General features: G+C 44.7%; 1 protein-coding gene across 1 annotated transcript; it reads right to left on the bottom strand.

The window, feature by feature from the left end:
• Nucleotides 1-661: 661 nt before the first annotated feature.
• gdf10a (growth differentiation factor 10a) lies at nt 662-5,525 on the bottom strand. Its single transcript, XM_010899236.3, has 3 exons — nt 4,952-5,525; nt 1,871-2,973; nt 662-1,382 (listed from the first exon to the last, which is right to left on the bottom strand). The coding sequence occupies exons 1-3, from the start codon at nt 5,208-5,210 to the stop codon at nt 1,191-1,193; spliced, it is 1,554 nt and encodes a 517-aa protein (XP_010897538.3). The 5' UTR covers nt 5,211-5,525; the 3' UTR covers nt 662-1,190.
• Between the last annotated feature and the right edge of the window lie 13,832 nt (nt 5,526-19,357).

Here is a 19,357-nt window from a genome sequence, read left to right as displayed (position 1 = left end):
AAGAACATCATCCCAACCGTGAAGCATGGAGGTGGAAACATTCTTTGGGGATACTTTTCTGCAAAGGGGACAGGACGACTGCACCTTATTGAGGGGAGGATGGATGGGGCCATGTATCGCGAGATCTTGGCCAACAACCTCCTTCCCTCAGTAAGAGCATTGAAGATGGGTCGTGCCTGGGTCTTCCAGCATGACAACGTCCTGAAACACACAGCCAGGGCAACTAAGGAGTGGCTCCGTAAGAAGCATCTCAAGGTCCTGGAGTGGCCTAGCCAGTCTCTAGACCTGAACCCAATAGAAAATCTTTGGAGGGAGCTGAAAGTCTGTATTGCCCAGCAAAATCTGAAGGATCTGGAGAAGGTCTGTATGGAGGAGTGGGCCAAAAACCCTGCTGCAGTGTGTGCAAACCTGGTCAAGAACTACAGGAAACGTATGATCTCTATAATTGCAAACAAAGGTTTCTGTACCAAATATTAAGTTCTGCTTTTCTGATGTATCAAATACTTATGTCATGCAATAAAATGCAAATTAATTACTTAAAAATCATACAATATGATTTTCTGGATTTTTGTTTTAGATTCCGTCACTCACAGTTGAAGAGTACCTATGATAAAAATTACTTCTACATGCTTTGTAAGTAGGAAAACCTGCAATATCAAATACTTGTTCTCCCCACTGTACTTCCATATTTTTAAGATCTGAAATTGTTTATTTTTCTCAAAAAAAATGTCTTTCTTCTGTGTGCTCTTACGAACAAGACCCTGGACAACAAGCACTATCGGTCCCTCAAAAAACAATCTTTCACTAGGAACCAGTCAAACAGACCTGTCTTTGAGAAGGAACATTTTAATTCCACTTTAGTTTAGAGGGACTTTCAGAGCCTCTCGTCATTAAAGCAGGTATTCTGTTCTGTGGCGATTATGGTTGATGTCATGGTTGTGTTTTTGCTGCTAACAGCGGATATGATGGATGCTGCCAACATCAAACAATGTGCCTCTTCAACGCCTCTTCACGTTCAACAATCCGTCTCTCCCTGTCAAAGCCTGAGGGATGCAAGGGACGAGCAAATGTACAGACACCATCACTCATCTGTCCGTTCATCAATACACAACATCTTTCTTTTAACCCATTTTTGTCCTTAACCCAACTCGGTCCATCCTGTTCATTCCAGCTTTGTTCTGCTCAGTGCTCTATCTGCATGTGCAGCGTTCCACAGACATGCTGGGGTAGACCTTAAGTACCAGGTCGGCCCCCCTGTCCTGGTACAGAACCCCCAGTGGGTTGGTCTTTTCTGGGACGCAGCAGGGCTCAGGGATCCCTGTAACTATCCCAACGGCACGGACTATACTCTGGATGGTTGCATGGTTTGAGGGACGCAGCACCTGGGAGAAAGGAAGGGAGCAATGGAGAGAGCGGGGGCAGGTTCAGAAAGACAGCGAGAGAGAGACAGAGAGGTTACAGAAACATTACAGCCAATGCCTTTAATAATTCAACTGCAAAAATGACAAATTAATTCCAAAAGGAAAAGTGGTCCTGATAAAAGCTGTCAGTGGTTTAGCAACACAATGGTTCATTCATTTAAAAAAGTGCATGTAGGAAACAGGATACAGTAGTAAAAAAGTAGTACATTTAGTGTCTGCACCGGCTGGTAATGTATCTGCTGATTTATACTGTTTCCAAAATGTTGTAGACATAACATCAGGCTCTGAGCAGTGGAGCAATTCTTTCAAATAAGTGTGAGTTTATCCACTGCCCTGCAGAACCTCTGTTCTGTGCTTTGACACAGGTCATATTTACTGGGACTTGCCAGGCTTTAGCTCAGCCGTCTAACAAGGATCGTCTTTGAGGAGCCCAGTTAGTCAGTCGTTACCTTGGGCATGGGGAATCCGCAGGTGCCTGCACAGTAGTAGGCATCAAAGGCTTCGGGCGCCAGGACCCACTCACTCCAGCCGATGTCTGCAAAGTCCACCCTGAGTGTTCTCCTGGAACAACCCCTAACCTGGGGCTCGGAGCCCCAATGTCTCCTCCTCGCCTTACGCATGGTCCGCTCGTCGAAACTCAGCACCGGAGACGTCCTTCCTCCTGCCTCTCCTTCGCTCTTTCCAGCCGTCCTTCCGTCGCCATTGTCTTGCAGTCTACTCTCTCCATCGCTCCTCTTCCTCGGGGTCCGGCGGTCCAAGCCCTGAACCGGCGGCTGACTTCCACTGTCACGTCCTTTGTGTTTTTCTTCTTCCCTCCCGCTCTCACCCCTCCCGCTCTCACCCCCCCTGTTCTCTTTCCTCCCAGGCTTGATGGGTTTTAGGGCGTGGTAGGGGGTTTGAAATGGGTCGTGCTTCCTAGATCCACCAGGCCTATACTCCACCTCCGGCAGCTCGTTGTTCTGGACTGAGTCTGGATGTGACAGTACCTCTCTTCTCAAGCGAGCCTTTGATACCGGTTTAACAGGAAGAGAAGGAGGAGACTCTTCCTGGTGAGCATCGGGGGCATACCTCTGTAAAGTCTGTGCCACACTGTTGGGCTCATCTAATTCCTGGTCGTCTGCATACACCAACAGATAAGGTAGACTGGGCCCAGACAGCGCCTCCTCCGGCTCTTTGTAGAACTGTAGCCCAAAGTCCAACTCCAAAGACACAAAATGGTTGCCTGACTCCCTAGCCGCCTGTATTGCCGTGGTCACGTCCTTCATCTGCCAAGACCCTCTCCGGTGGGGGAGAATGGTCACATTGCCTAGCAACGACCCCTGCAACCCTGGATTGACCCCTGACCCAGAGGGGTTTGAGCGAAGGATGAGGTGGACGCAGGGAGCATGGTGGAGTTTTGGAGAGCGACAGGCCGCAGTTTTGTAGCGTTTGCAGAACCAGGCCCTTGGCCACGGGCGCTGGTCGAACAGGAAGTGGAATGTGGCGGAGAGAATGATTTCCGAGTCTTGGAGAGACGTCAGGTTCAGATGGAACAACGTCCTTTTGGCAGAGTCTACAAGGGGAGAAATCAGTTACTGCAGGAAGACTGTGTTTCCAGCAACCTAGCCTAAAGCCCTGAAGAGCAGGCAGAGGCAAAGTAGAAAGAAACATTACGAGTAACCAGACTTCGGAGAGGGAAACCGTTATTCACCGACTTTTAGATGAGGATATATGAAAGCGTTTAGGAAGAAGGGGAGCAGGTGATGGAGAGAGTGAGGGAATCGCAAAGAGGAAAGGACAGCATGCCACTGAAGAGAGTATAGACTGAATAGATTGACAGAGAGAAACAGAACGGTGAGGGGGAAGATGAGAGGGAAGAGGAGAAAAAACAAAAGAGATGAGAGGTTGATATATAGGAGAGGAGATGAGAAGAGATGAGAGGTTGATATATAGGAGAGGAGATGAGAAGAGATGAGAGGTTGATACATATAGGAGAGGAGATGAGAAGAGATGAGAGGTTGATATATAGGAGAGGAGATGAGAAGAGATGAGAGGTTGATATATATAGGAGAGGAGATGAGAAGAGATGAGAGGTTGATATATAGGAGAGGAGATGAGAAGAGATGAGAGGTTGATATATAGGAGAGGAGATGAGAAGAGATGAGAGGTTGATATATATAGGAGAGGAGATGAGAAGAGATGAGATGAGAGGTTGATATATAGGAGAGGAGATGAGAAGACATGAGAGGTTGATATATGTAGGAGAGGAGATGAGAAGAGATGAGAGGTTGATATATAGGAGAGGAGATGAGAAGAGATGAGAGGTTGCTGTAGGGGAGAAGAGGGCAGAGGATAGGTTGATACCCAGGAGAGGAAAAAAAGAACACAAGACAATAGAGGTTAATATATAGGAGAGGAGAAAAGGGGTTGATGAAAAGGGAGGGTAGGAGTGAAGATGTGACAGGGGAGAGGGGAAGAAACGAGGTACATATTCATAATGAACATTAGGTCAAATGGCAAAGGTATTGTCCATTGTATATGGCGTCTGCAGATGTATGGAGTGACATAAGAGATATTCATTACCCTGTATCCAGCCTCAGGCATATGGAAACGCTTACTTCAGTTTCCCCCAAAGCTTTCCCTAAGCCCCTAACACAGCCAGCACTGTCTGCCCAGCACCAAGAGACTAACCTCATGTTTTCATAGATCTCTTCTTGTTGTCAAAACTCCCTTACATCTCTGCTTAGATTACATGGCTTCTGTAGTAAAAACACAATATGTGTTATGATATGGCATCTGAGAGCTGGTTTAGTCAATGTCGATCAGTTTTGGTTTTTATAAACACCACGGGACAATACCCCGGTCACTGCTAGCTAAGCTATCTGACTCCAGCCCAGGATATAGCGGTCCCTAGGGGAAAATAGAGCGGTCCTGCCTAGGAGCGTTATTGGTGCCCCACTGTCTCCTAGTTACCGCATTGTTTTCGCCGCCTGGGCGGCAGCTGCGCTCCGGTTGGGGGCGAATTGGACATATTCTGCGCTGCAGCTGGACCTGCGGCAGACACAGCGCAATGCAGGGCCGCACGGCAGCTGACGCGACGCAAGAGACCTGCCAACAAGTGTTACCTAAAAAGTACTCAGGCATTCTCAGACTGTTCCAAAACAATCCTACCTATTTGGGGTGTCTGACCACATGCGCCATGCCTAGGCTTTTTTTAAAAGCCTGCTCTATTCCAGCACATTACGTTGCAATATAGAAGGGAGATGACGGATAGTAGTCAACATAATGGATGTCATTAAAAAACATAAACACTGGGTTGTTGTATACTGTAATAATATGGGCCTAACTATCAATTCAAGCTGATTTTTTTCTCGGTGACAGACTCATCAGCTGGAAGAGGTATGGTCCTTTCACAAACAGCCCACAACTAGTATATGTGACGGAAATTAGGAAGATTTATTACATCATGTATACACCTAGGGCATAATTTACTGTCTGGAGATGAACACTTAACTTCCCATCACAGACAGATTTACCGGAGCAACACTCACCTTGACTGGCTCTGAAACTCCTGACAGTGTTTTCCTCTGTGAGTCGGTTAAGTTTTCTGTTGTATTTCTCATACAGCCTGTACATGTGATGGGAAACCATGTCCTGATTGGCGGTGTCTGGTTCAAACCGAGACTGGATACCATCCCTGCCATGCTCGCTCTTTGGGGTTCGGCTCCTAGTCTGACACTCCAAAGCGCCAAGATAACATCCAAGCAAAAGAAAAAGAATGTGCACTAAAAACTCAAACCAAACTGCCATTACAGAACCTAACGCAAAATCTTAAATCCAAGGGATAAAATGCTTATCAGAGGACCAACTTGCTGTAAAGGTAAATAAAATCCAAGGTTATATGTGCCGCGTAAATCGTTCTTTATCCTCGCGTCCGCGTCCGTGCTCGCTGCTCTTTTCTGGGTCACACTTGTGACTCAGGCGCGACAAACCGTTTGGTCGATATACCTTCGCTTACTCTCCATATAGTTCATCTACTTTTACACTTGTTTCAGAGGTGAGAGGGGTAACATTGAAGAAGTAAAAGGCGCTGACATCCACTTCTGCAGCCAACATGTACTCACTCAGTCCATACAGTTCCAGTTCGTAGCCAAATGCCCGGAGTCTCTCTCTCTCTCTCTTTCTCTCCCTCTCTCTCTTTCTCTCTCCATCGCTCTCTTACCTTCTCACACACGCCCACTCACAATAACTAAACGTTCAAATATGTTGTTGATTAAACTGAACGATGATGATAAAAGTAATGAACATATGCTCTTGGTGTTTACAATTTGTCAAAATTGTAACAAACCGTATATAACCTTAGTTAAATTGTCAACATTCCTGCTTCAAATAGCATCACAACATTGTCTTCAATAAGTGCTTTTGACAGCAGCTCAGTCACACATGATTAGTGAACTACACCTACAATAATAGCATGGGCATAACCACCCAAACGTTGTTATGAATGGGGTTTTTGCTGTGTGTATTCATGCTTGCGTGTGTGTGATAGACAGAGAACATATACATGTGTGTTGTGGTGAAGTAATGCTCCCGAGTAGAAGGCTCTCGTTTTCTCCATTGTATTCTGAACATGACTTTTACCAGTGGTCCTACCACCTCGGATATGTGTGTGTGTTGTGTGTGTGTTTGCATGATGTGCGTTGTGTCTATGTGTGTGAGTGTGTTTGTGTGTATGGTGACAGAGGGTGACCCGAGAGGCCCGGCAAGTTACAGCCTCTCTGCTGGAGACCGCCAGTCTCACAGAACTAGCATTGTTGGCATGAAGCTGCACATACACACTCACACACACACACACACACACACACACACGCTCCCACACCCTAATTACCTCTTCTGGGTCCCAGGGTCCTGGCGGGATCCTCCCTTTCTATCCCCTCCATGCTCAGACAGACTGACGGCCCTGGCCCTAAATCTGCTCCACCACGACTGGAGACGTGGGTGTATTTCTTTGTGTGTGTGTCTGTGTGAGAATAAGAGGGACTGATGTGGTGAGCCTGTCAATCGGTGCCAGCCTTAATTTCCCTCTTGTCTGAAAAAAATGTAATTGAGATTAACATTGCCTGTAATTTTTTCCACACTAACCCTTTAAATTACAAACCTAGCCGTTTTTCAAACTTGTTCTGGAATTTTTGTGGGCATCATATAATTTTCAACTACAACCCGTTAAAAATTACAACTGAACTGCAAGGAATGCGCCGCTATGATGCCATGTGAAGTCTCTATAAATAGTGCTTTTTAGAAAAGCCCTGCTCACCTCCTCTGCTCAACTCATTGTCATCATAATTTTCCTTCTCCTCGCTTCTCCTCCGTGGGCCAGAAAAATGATCAAATAGTTGTTTGGCTCCTTTTAAAATCATAATGATAACATAAATCACCCAAATGGCCCTGATCAAAAGTTTACTCACCCCTGAAAATGGCAAGGTGACACACACAGGTGAAAATGGCAATTAAAGTAGAATTTCCCGTACCTGTGGCTTATAAAATTGCAATTAGTGTCTGTGTATAAATAGTCAATGAGTTTGTTAGCTCTCACGTGGATGCACTGAGCAGGCTACTGAGCCATGGGGAGCAGACACTTTTTAAAGATGGAAAAGGATATAAAAATATATCCAAAGCATTGCAAATACCAGTCAGTACTGTTCAATTACTTATTAAGAAGTGGAAAATTTGGGGATCTCTTGATACCAAGTCAAGGTCAGTTAGACCAAGAAAGATTTCAGCCAAAACTGCCAGAAGAGTTGTTCGGGATACCAAGAAAAACCCTCAGGTAACCTCAGGAGAAATACAGGCTGCTCTAGAAAAAGACGGTGTGGTTGTTTTAAGGAGCACAACACAACAATACAAAAATGAGCTGCATGGTCGAGTTGCAAGAAAGAAGCCTTTACTGCGCCAATGCCACAAAAAAGCCTGGTTACAATACGCCTGACAACACCTTGACACGCCTCACAGCTTCTGGCACACTGTAATTTAGAGTGACGAGACCAAAGCGCTATGTTGGAGGGGGGTCAACAAGGCCTATAGTGAACAGAATACCATCCCCACTGTGAAGCATGGTGGTGGCTCACTGATGTTTTGGGGGTATGTGAGCTCTAAAGTCACTGGGAATCTTGTGAAAATGTATGGCAAGTTGAATGCAGCATGTTATCAGCAAATACTGGCAAACAATTTGCATTCTTCTGCACGAAAGCTGCGCATGGGACACTTTCCAGCCTGACAATGAACCTCCCGTGGTTACAGCAGAAAAAGGTAAAGGTTCTGGAGTGGCCATCACAGTCTCCTGACCTTAATATCATCGAGCCACTCTGGGGAGATCTCAAACTTCCGATTCATGCTAGACGACCAAACACTTAGCATGACCTGGAAGCATTTTGCCAAGACGAATGGGCAGCTATACCACCTGCATGAATTTGGGGCCTCATAGACAACTATTACAAAAGACTGACCACTTTCATTGATGCTAAAGGGGGCAATACACCGTATTAAGAACTAAAGGTATGCAGATTTTTGAACAGGGGTCAGTTCATTTTTTTCATTATTGCCATGTTTTGTTTTATGATCGTGCCATTCTTTTATGACCTGCAGTTAAATGTGAATCCCATAAGAAATAAAAGACATGTTTTGCCTGCTCACTCATGTTGTCTTTACAAATGGTACATATACTGTATTATCAATTCTCCAAGGGTATCTATATATCTATGCCCTTTACATTACATACATTTCTTGTGGTTTAGACATAGCATGGAATATTTAACATTTACTATTTTTTAGCTACTACTAAATCCAAAGAATTTTTTTTAAATTATATGACTCAAACCTCCTATTGTCTGGACTGAATCAGGCTGTAGTCTGCCCATTATCTTATCTAGGTCGTTGTTGCTCAAGGGCTTAGGCCACTGTTCTAGCCCTAAACACCATCACACTAGGCTTAGTTTTCATCTACTGTGCATCAGAGTAAGTACTTTGGATAGAAAGAGCAGATAGCGAGAGAAAACAGGGAGTAGAAGAGGGTTGGGAGATTGCCTAAGAGGTATAAAAATACAGGTCATTGGGGTCAGGAGGAATACTCTCAGGAAGTACATGTCCTGATGGAGGACTGCGGGTGAGCAGTAAATTACTCTAACCTCTGAACCCCAGTAAGTGGGATGCAGACAGATTAATGTGAGGCACTATCCACCATAAAATGTCTGGACAACACACTGTTCAAATGAGAACAACAACTCACAGGTTTTTTGTTGTTGTTGACCAGAGTCACTCCTTATTGTCAGATGTTTTTCTTTTCTTTTTAATGAGAGAATCAGAGAAAGTGACAGATGTAGAGGACCCATAGTGGTGCAGAGACTAGTATTAAACCCTGGTCAAGGGATGACGGAAATGTTTTACGTCTACGTGTGAAGCAAACGTCTGCGGATGAAGCAAACGTCCGCGGATGAAGCAAACGTCCCCCGGATGAAGCAGTTTGGCAAAATCACCTATGTCAACTCTGTGAGTCCATACACCAATCAGCGGTGTCCAATCATATCTGTTGCATGCTGACCGTGTCTTTGTGCAAGCTGAGTAGTGTTACAGACCTACGAGGTGTTCTGGGGTGTTCTCAATAGAGGTCCTCTTATATGGGGTCCCAAACCAAACAACTCCACGGTCTGGTCTGTGTGACGGCATAAGAGATTGTATGGGAGGTGTGTGTGTGTGTGTGTGTGTGTGTGGAAGGGTGGGGGGCGTAATATCGGGGTTGGTTCTGGAAACTCTCTCGTTTTTTAACTCCTCTGTGTGGTGTCAGGGGAATGGATGCTGTTTGCAGGGGTTTATAGTTGGGGTACGGTGCTTGTGTGTGTGTGTGTGTGTGTGTGTGGCAGGCACTGAGGTTAGATAGTGTTGCATGACCAATATGTGGGGTGTGTTTTGCGGTTTTCATTTTATGGGAGCTGTAAGTGAATTGGCTTATAGTAGTACTCAATAAGTTAACAAACAAGCGATCAACAGGTAGGCACAACAGGACAAGCAACAAGTCGCCAAAGGACAGAGGACTAAAATGGCTGACGGGTCGGGGAACCAAGAAAAAGCAAATGCTCACAAAAGTGCCGGATCACGTTTCTGAATCCTAAATCCCTTTCTTTCTCTTGAACTCATCACTCTCTCCCTCTGTCTACGGTGCCTTCCATTAATTCAGTGTGCCCTTCTCTCTGTCCTGCTAATGTATCAGCTCAACCAGAGTGTTTTAAAACTGATCCGAGCACCAGATCAGTCAGCCCAAACCACACTGTTAGTGTGTTGCCTCTGCTGTAGATTAGCAGACTGCATAGCTTTCTGACCTGTTCGCGTGGCTAATAAAACATTCCCACCAGACGAGGTATGCAGGTTTAGTTCTGCACAGTGTGTGTGTGTGTGTGTGTGTGTGCGTGTAAGTGTCTCTGCGTACGTTTCGTTTCCTCTACGCATCTCAGGAACTGTAAGGAGTGAGAATATGTGTGTTTGTCTGGGTGTGATGTGGAGCCACCTACGGTGACCCCGCGGAGCGTTCCATTCTGTCCACTAACAAAGGGCCGGCTGTTTCCCCCCACATCAACCATGGTTCGCCCCAACACCGCAGAGCTAACCAAATATTTCCCTTCCTGCTCTGAATTTGTCTCAATAAATACTACAGCGTTTGAGTTGTTCTTTCTTCTTTGGTTCACTGTGGGTTTGATAGGGTGACCATGAGCCACCGAGAAGCTTTCTCAAACGCGCGTGCGCATGCACACACACACAAACACACTCACAAACAAACACACACTCACAATAGAACACAGGTGGCTGTTTCATGGGAAGCATACGAAAGAGAAGGACACTTTTGTTGAAATGCAACTGTAGTTCATGTGATGGCCTGGCTTGTTTGTACGTGTGTTTAAGTATGTGTATGCTATTATTGTGCTTTATTATTGTTCACACACTTTTGTGCTTAGTGTGCCTGACATACCGAGGTGGAATATCAAGGCCTCTCACACAAATACATTTAGTTGTAGATTCATTTTGAGTGATCTAGGTTCCACCACTTGCCAGTGGAGGTGATTGGGGATAATATATGATGTTGTGTGTGCATTCTACAGGATTGATGTACTTACACAAGGTTGATATTTCAGGCTCGGTTCTTACCTCAATCTTTACAGCCACTTTTTCACCAACAGACTACTATGTTGTGTTCAGCATCGTTCTAAATGCTGATAATTTTTTGAGAGGATTTGCGTGTGTCTACTGTCTGAAAGCGTCTTCTTTAGGCCTTCAGAATTATAGAGAATGTGACCCCCCTCAACCCCCGTCCCAACAGCTCCCACGGCCACACGCAATCTTAAGGTTACTTAAAACCTCTGGTGTGCAGTTACTCATAGCCTTATATACGAAAATCAATAGCTGTATGTGGCAAACGTTTTAGAAAATAACTTTTTCTGTTTTGATGATTTTCAGAAAGCCACGGTTTAGGAGTCTGCGGGTCACTGAAAACACATACATGTTGAAAATCTGAGAAAGAATCTTCTAAAGAGTTTGTTGTGAAAAAACGTGACTGGCGGTGTTATGTTGACACTGACTGCTTTGATATTCATTACAGGCTGAGCTACTTCCTGAACACGTCCCATAGGCCCATGACCTTCCCCCTCGAACCCCATTGGGCTACAGCCAGGAAGGAGGAAATTGCATTGATTGGCAAAATCCTATAATTATTCGTATTTCACAACAGGGCCAGAGTGACTGCCTTGGCAAAACTAAGATGACAGGAATGTTCAAGAAAACTGACTTCACTGTAGGACCTCATGTTTTTCAGATTAGACTGAAATTTGAGGTTTTATTTGAGAATTCCTGTGGATTTCATAATATTGACAGAAAACAGAAATCAAACATGTGGAATTGGATTTTAATGTATTACTGTAACAGTCATCAAAGACTAAAGATTTGTCACTTCATCGACTCACTCCACATCCATCTCTCCTATTTTACAACGTTGATTTTGTTGCAATTTGGAGAACGCAGAATGTGATTTTACCAGAATATGATATGCTTTGTATGTATGTAACTGTTACAGAAAACATGCATGTCCTTGCATAAAAGTTGAAATGCTTATGTATGTGGGTGTATACCAAAATGTGACATGCGAACTGTATCCTGTAGAGATTTAATGCATCGTCTTGTTTATCCAACCTGCCTTTAGATTCACTATGTCCTAAAATCCTATCAATTTAGCGCCCTAAAAACAGAAAGTGTAAATTATGTATAAGTTGGGTAAAAATCGAGTAAGTTCGTTTCTTGATGGGATACATCTCTCTGTCTCTATGACCTTCGCCCTACATTCCTCCAGTCTCCAACTACTTAGCTGGCCAGTGTGTGTGCGAGTGTGTGTATCTGTGTGTGTGTGTGTGTTCATTTGTCCTGTCTCCATCATTTAGCTGGCTGGAATCTGATTTTCCATAAACTGATGTCCACAAGGAGTTATAATAGAGTATTATAACTCTCCATATCTTTTCCCTTCCAACTCTTACTGTCTCTCTGTTGTAATTGGCTTTGGCTGGTTCTAAGGTGATGTCACTGGGTAGGTTTCAGGAAGTGGGAAAACAGCACAGTAGTGGGACTTTATCTGCAGATGATTGACAGTTTAGAGCCGACTCGATTCCTGGAGGGTCTTGTTATTTCTTTATCATGTGTCCAATAAAGGCCTACACGACCACATCGTATCAAGGAGAGAAGCTGGCTGAAACAATGCCCTTAAGGACTGGAGTTTGACATGTGGTCTGAGGAACGGACTTGAAACCATCTCCGGTTTTAAAGAGTTGATCGGGTAACCCAGACGTGCTCAGTTCACTGACAACTGAATGATACCAGGGGAAATGAAGTATAACTGGAAAACGGACTTGCTGAAAATACATTAGAGGTAAATGGTATTTGTCTTCTTTAAAAGAGTGTAGGTTCATTTATCAGATGTGGCAACAACATTGGTATTGTTTTCATAATTGCCCCCCAATGGAGGAGTCAGCTTCTCGGTGAGGCTAATAGAGTCCCTGAGCATTTTATATCTGAAACCCTACTGTCATCAAAAACAACTCTGCAGCCACTTACGCATGTGTGAACAAATGCTTTGGAATTTTTATTTCTATTGATCTCTTTTTGCCATGGACTTTGATGAGAGCTAATAAATTGAGTAGGATGTACATACTACTATTGAGTTGTCATTTTGGATAACCACATCTGCAAAACAACTAAAATATAAAATGTAACAATAATAATTAGGTACAAATAGTGACATTTAAACATTGTGGTTGTTTAGTTTGGGCACCATATTCAATATGATTTATATATCATTACAATGACGTATTTGTTATATATTGTATAAGACATGAAGAATACTTATTTTTTTAACAGTGTTAGACTTTTTTGGGGGGGCATTTTCAAATGTACTACTTGCATGAATGACCAGAAGACATCTGTTGGGAATGTTTTAAGTTAATGTTTCAAACACGTTTTTTCTATAAAAGTGTTCCAGGCGCCTGAGATATTCGCCATTGAAACTTTGTCACCACTCCGTTAATCAGTTTGCATTCACTTGTAGCCCCCTCACACTCACTCACACACCAAATCTCAGTGGTGTCCCCCCCAGCTGCTTATTTTCCATGTGGACTAGCTAATACTATTCCAGACTCGTTCAGTAAGAGAAGGATGACACAAGTTGTCTTTTTTTTTAATCTATTATTTATTATTATTAATATAAATTGTCATTTTAAACATTAGAGGAACCATTCTTCACAGTGCCCTTTAATTTTTATAAATATTAACCACTATTTAAAAATAATAACACTGATCCAAACAGCGAGATGGCTGTTCAGTGTTTTTTGTGCCAAACAATAAATCGGAGTCCGTCTGTTAAAACTCTTTATTTAAAAGCCCAACCAAAAAGCTAATACCACGCAACTTTATAATTATTCATTAATTGTGTATGTTGTGCATGTGTATGTTACAGGCTCATGTGAAAGACCTGGTTCTTGATGTTTCCAATAATATACACTTTAAAAAAAGTTTAGATGGTGAATAGGGTTGCAGTTAACAGTATGGTGTCTTTACTCTTATTCCTGCCCATCACTTTAGGGAGTCCAAATTCCCTGTCATAGTCAGATGATTGCTCATAAACCAACAATGGCATGTAAAGAGATTATTTACCCAGAGGTTCTGGAGTCATGCTGTAAGGTCAGGCTCTACATAAAACATTGTGTAGAACAACTAGCAAATGTCAGGGGAACCGCACATTGCCCTACGCCTCACCTCAACCTCAACACACAGGTATGCAGATCAACAATACCAGTAACAGCATCCCTTTGTAAAAGACTTCCTGGTTTGAGATCAATGGGCAAAATGAGCTTCCTGTCCATTATTAACTCCATTCAGAAAACCAAGGGGGGTCCTTGACAGAAGACCCAGGAGAGCAGGACTCCCTTTGTAGAGGTTGATTAATTTAGTCAATGAATGATTGGATTGCGCACTAAGCTCTTGAGACTAGGGACTTTACCACAGTATGGCATCCATATCCGGAAGTTGGACCACGGTGCTGTCCTAATATGGACACTGTATATTACACCCGCCCCCTGCTGACACATTCTTATATACACCAATAGCCTGGGAGCAATTAGGTTTAATGGCCTTGCTCAGGGACAGAACAACTCCAGGGACTGTCTTAGGGTTTTGATTGATCAGCCTTTCACATACTGGTAAAATGATTTAAATGCTAGTCTACCTTCTGCCCCTTTTCAAATATCTTCCAAAAAAGCAGTATTACACGCCCATTCCTTTTCCTCACCTCTTCTATTAATGGGTTTATTTTCATTGGCTAAGACTTCTCAAGAAATGCACTCAGAAACACACAGGTGAGGAAATGTGCAGAATATGGCTAGACACTTGTGGTTAGCCTGGTTAGTGAAGCTGTGTTTATGTGTGTGTATGTCTGTGCATGTGCGTTTGTGGCGAAGACTCAGCAGATGTCTTCTGTGATCGTTATTTTCTAGAGAGTTTTAGGTTTTGGTAATGGTACATTTCCATCATGGTTCTATATTTCTATTTTTATGCCTACAAGCATTATGCAGGTATGGTACCCAGGTGTATGATAAACATTGAGGAGCCAAAACATGATAATTTGCCTAATATGCTGTTGCTCCTTCTCATGTCACCAAAACAGCACCAACCCGCCGGGGCATGGACACTACCCCTGAAGGTGTCCTATGGTATCTGGCACCAAGACATTAGCACCAGATCCTTCAAGTCCAGTAAGTTGGGAGGTGGAGCTGCCGTGAATCAGACTTGTTGGTCCAGCACATCCCACAGACGCTCAATCGGATTGAGTTCTGGGGAATTCTGAGGCCGGGGCAACACCTAGACCTCTTCATCACGTTCCTCAAACCATTCCAATGTGTGCAGTGTGATAGAGCGCATTATTCTGCTGGAAGCGACCAGTGCCCCCAGGGAATACCATTACCACTAAGAGGTGCAGCTCGTCTGCAACGATGTTTAGGCAGGGTTTGCCAGCAGATCACACTGCCTCCATTGGCATGTCATCTTCCCACAGTGCATCCTGGTGCCGTCACTTCCCCAGGTAAACAGTGTACACGGCCATCCATGTGATGTAACAGAAAACAGGACTCGTCAGACCAGACAACCTTCTTTCACCGCTCCAAGGTCCAGTTTCGATGCTCGCATGCCCATTGTAGGCGCTTTCGATAGTGGACAGGGCTCATCGTGGGCACTCTCATGGGTCTGCAGCTACACAGCCCCATATGCAGCAGGGGTGTGACGCGTTGTGTGTTGTGACACATTTCTCTATTAACTGTCATTACCTGTGCCACAGTAGATTTTCTGTCAGTCCGGATCAGACGGGATAGCTTTTGTTGCCCTTGCGTTATCGATGAGACTGGGGCACCCAATACCCTGTCGCCAGTTTGGGGTTTGTCCCTCCTCGGACCACTGTCGGTAGGTACTCACTACTATTGACCGGGAGCACCCCACAAGCTGTGTCGTTTCAGAGATGCTCTGACCCAATCTTTGGTTACAACAATTTGGCCCTCGTCAAAGTCGCTCAGGTCTTTAATCCTTCTCATTATTTTTGCATCCAACACGTTGACCGTCCAGGAATCGAGACCTGATTGTTCACTTACCATCCAATCTACCCAGACCTTGACGTGTGCCCTTGTTAGGAGATGATCAACGTTGTTCGCTTCACCTGTGAGTGGTCATAATGTATTGGCTCATCGGTGTATGTATGAATGCAAAATATTTACATAATATACTTCAGGCATTGCATGGTGCAGTATGTATCAGACACAGGGTGGTAACCCTTTCACAGAACCCTAATCCAGCCGCAGTGTCCATGTGTGTTTCTGAAATTAATGGATAAAAATGTTGTGCATTTTCATCACTTACCACAATTCTGGTAATTATATCAGGTAAAGGAAGAAAAGAGCATTTATTTAGTCAAGCACAATCTGCTCAATCAAACACTGACAACCTTCCCAGGTGCACCTAACAACACTGCAAAAGAAAACCAGAGAGAGAGGAATTGGCAGACAGAGCGAGAAGGTTGCTTGTCTTGCTGTGCTATAGTGACTCCTGTGGCTAGCCACAGTTAGACATGTAACACCCAAAAGGTTATCTAACAAATATAGAGTCTGGACGCAAATATCATGATGTTTAGCATCATACTAACACATTGGCCTGCTTTTTCCAAGATTGGACCACGCACGACTTGCTCCTTTGCCCGAGCATGCTTTCTTCTCCTGGGGGTGACTAACGCTGAGTGACAGCTGGACACAGATCAAGGCTGGTCCTCCTGGCTGATCCTAGACCAACCATGGAGGAGATAGAGCCAATGGGAAATAGGGATGTGGCCATGTGGGTTACATAAAGACAAAGCACTGAGTCTGGAGTGTTGACACTGGGACTTTAGGGTCTGGGTTGTCTGTTCGTACTATCACACAATTTCCATATTGTCTTTTTCATGCACAGCTCCGGTAACTATAATGTAAACTAAACCAGGAGAGAAGAGTTCAGCTTGGCTCGGTTTGGTTTGGCTCAGTAGTGTGAAAAAGATTTTGAATCTGATAGATGGGAGTCTAGTACAGGGAGTGGGCAGCAAAGTTGAGCTGCATTGGTTTTAAAAGCTGTCTAACCATTGAGAGGGACAATTTGCTCTTGTCTTCAGAAGGTCAGCACTACTGCCAGATTACCTCTCCTGGAGCCCTCCACCAAGGGCCAAATCTTCCCATAATTATCTCTGAACATTTAATGCTCAGTGGGCCTCTTGGAGCAATGAAGACAAGCTACCTAGAGGTGAGTTGTCTAGTTTACCAGATACACCCCCCCCCCCCCAAATTATTACTAAAAGTCTACTCCTAGCAAATATATTTTTCATAGTCCTTATCCTTACAAAACTGTTCTGTCCCCATTTGAAAAGGCTATTTTTAGTGTTGATGTTAGGAATACTGTGGGAGGTGATACTGGTGGGAGGTGCTGCGGGAGTATGGGGTGAGGAGGTCCCTTCTGAGGACTATCCAATCCCTGTATGTCCAAAGTGAGAGCTGTGTTCGGGTTCTCGGTAGTAAGTCGGACTCGTTCCAGGTGGGGGTTGGCCTCCGCCAGGGCTGCGCTTTGTCACCAATCCTGTTTTTTAACTTTTATGGACAGGATATCGAGGCGTAGTCGGGGTGGGGAGGAGTTGCAGTTCGGTGGGCTGGGGATCTCATCGCTGCTTTTTGCGGATGATGTGGTCCTGATGGCATCATCGGTCTGTGACCATGGGTTCTCAGCAGGAAACCCATGGACTGCCTCCTCCGGGTAGGGAATGAGGCGTTACCCCAAGTAAAGGAGTTCAAGTATCTCGGGGTCTTGTTCGCAAGTGAGGGGACAATGGAGCGGGAGATTGGCCGGAGAATCTGAGCAGCGGGGGCGGTATTGCATTCACTTTACCACACTGTTGTGACGAAAAGAGAGCTGAGTTGGAAGGCAAAGCTCTCGATATACCGGTAAATTTTCCTTCCTACCCTCACCTATGGTCTTGAAGGCTGGGTTATGACTGAAAGAACTAGATCGCGAGTACAATCGGCTGAAATGGGTTTTCTCAGAAGGGTGGCTGGCTTCTCCCTTAGGAATAGGGTGAGAAGCTCGGCCATACGTGAGGAACTCTGAGTAGAGCCGCTGCTCCTTTGCATCGAAAGGAGCCAGTTGAGGTGGTTCAGGCATCTGGTAAGGGTGCCCCCAGGACGTCTCCCTAGGGAGGTGTTCCAGGCATGTCCAGCTGGGAGGAGACCTCTGGGTGGGCCCAGGACTAGGTGGAGAGATTATATTTCAACACTGGCCTGGGAACGCCTCGGGATCCCCCAGTCAGAGCTAGCAAATGTGGCTCGGGAAAGGGAAGTTTGGGGTCCCCTGCTGGAGCTGCTGCCCCCGTGACCCGATACTGGATAAGTGGATGAAGATGAGATGAGATGATGTTAGGAATTAGTGGTTAGGTTTAGGACTTAAGTTTAGGGATAACATTGGGTTTAGTGTGAGGATTAGCATGAGTTAAATGTAATTTGTAAGGAAAATAAATTGTGATGTACTAAGTTTGATACAGTAGCTGGGGTTTGAAATGTGAGTAAGTAATGTTTTCATGTTTTCTCTTTGTCATTATGGGGTATTGTGTGTAGATTGATGACCAAACAAATCTGTAACACTAGAACATTTGGTGATAGTGAAGGGGTAAGAGCACATTCTGAAGGCACAGTATGTTTGTGAAATATATTCTGAAAGCATATTTTCCTCCCCAGTGTCACGTCCTGGCTATGCCCCTAGCCATCTCTGCGCTGGGCTCGAGGCATAGCCAGGACAGGACAGGAGGTGGCTCATCTAGCCACCTCCAATCCTTTTGGTCTCCCCAATTGGAGGCAGGTGTTGGTCATTGCCTCCAATTGGGGACCCTATTTAAGTCCTTTGATTTTGCCATACTGGTGTAGTTCATTCTGTCATGGTTGTGTTAGGAGTAGGACACGGGCGCAGAGTCGAGGAAAAGGGTATAATCCATGATTTAATGAAGCAAAAGACTCAAACAAAACAAACAGCGACAGCAACCAATGATGTGGGGTATTCCATACAAAGGAGAAACAAAAATGAACTACACCAGCATGGCAAAATTAAAGGACTTAAATAGGGGCCCCAATTGGAGGCAACGACCAACACCTGCCTCCAATTGGGGAGACCAAAAGGATTGGAGGTGGCTAGATGAGCCACCTCCTGTCCTGTCCTGGCTATGCCCCCAGCCCAGCGCAGAGATGGCTAGGGGCATGGCCAGGACGTGACACCCAGTAGCTGGTCCTTTGTCGCTCCGTTGGTTATCACTTATAATGCCTGGTTGTGTATTTCAATCCCATGGGGGGCCAGTATGAAAAATGAATGCATTGCTCTTTCAGCTTTTTTTTAAATGAATTGAGTAGTGAACAACATATGTGAGACCTATTGTTCACCTCCCTCATCAAGTCATTCCTGACCACTGGTTGTATCCCATCTGACATCATGATAGCCAGAGTCACTCCCCTCCTCCAGCAACCAACACTTGACCTTTTGATGTCCAAAACTACGAAGCGATATTCCCTTTCAAAAACACTTGAGCATGCTGTCGCTGAGCAACGCTCCTGTTATCTCTCCTATGAAACATCTTCTCGACCCTAAACAGTCAGGCTTCAGGGACATTCGATTGAGAAAGCGCTCCTCTCTGTCTTAGAGGCTCTTTGCATGCCTAAGCTAGTTCCTTCTCCTCTATTATTACCTCCTATATCTGTTTGCTGTTCGGGGAACCATCGGCTTCTCTGCAATATATTTTTGGAACGGTGAGGATTGGTTAGAAAAGATTCTGCTATGATCTT

The sequence above is a fragment of the Esox lucius genome, chromosome 6, assembly GCF_011004845.1.
Source record: "Esox lucius isolate fEsoLuc1 chromosome 6, fEsoLuc1.pri, whole genome shotgun sequence".
Taxonomy (NCBI): domain Eukaryota; kingdom Metazoa; phylum Chordata; class Actinopteri; order Esociformes; family Esocidae; genus Esox; species Esox lucius.
This window is presented reverse-complemented; position numbering and strand designations above follow the sequence as displayed.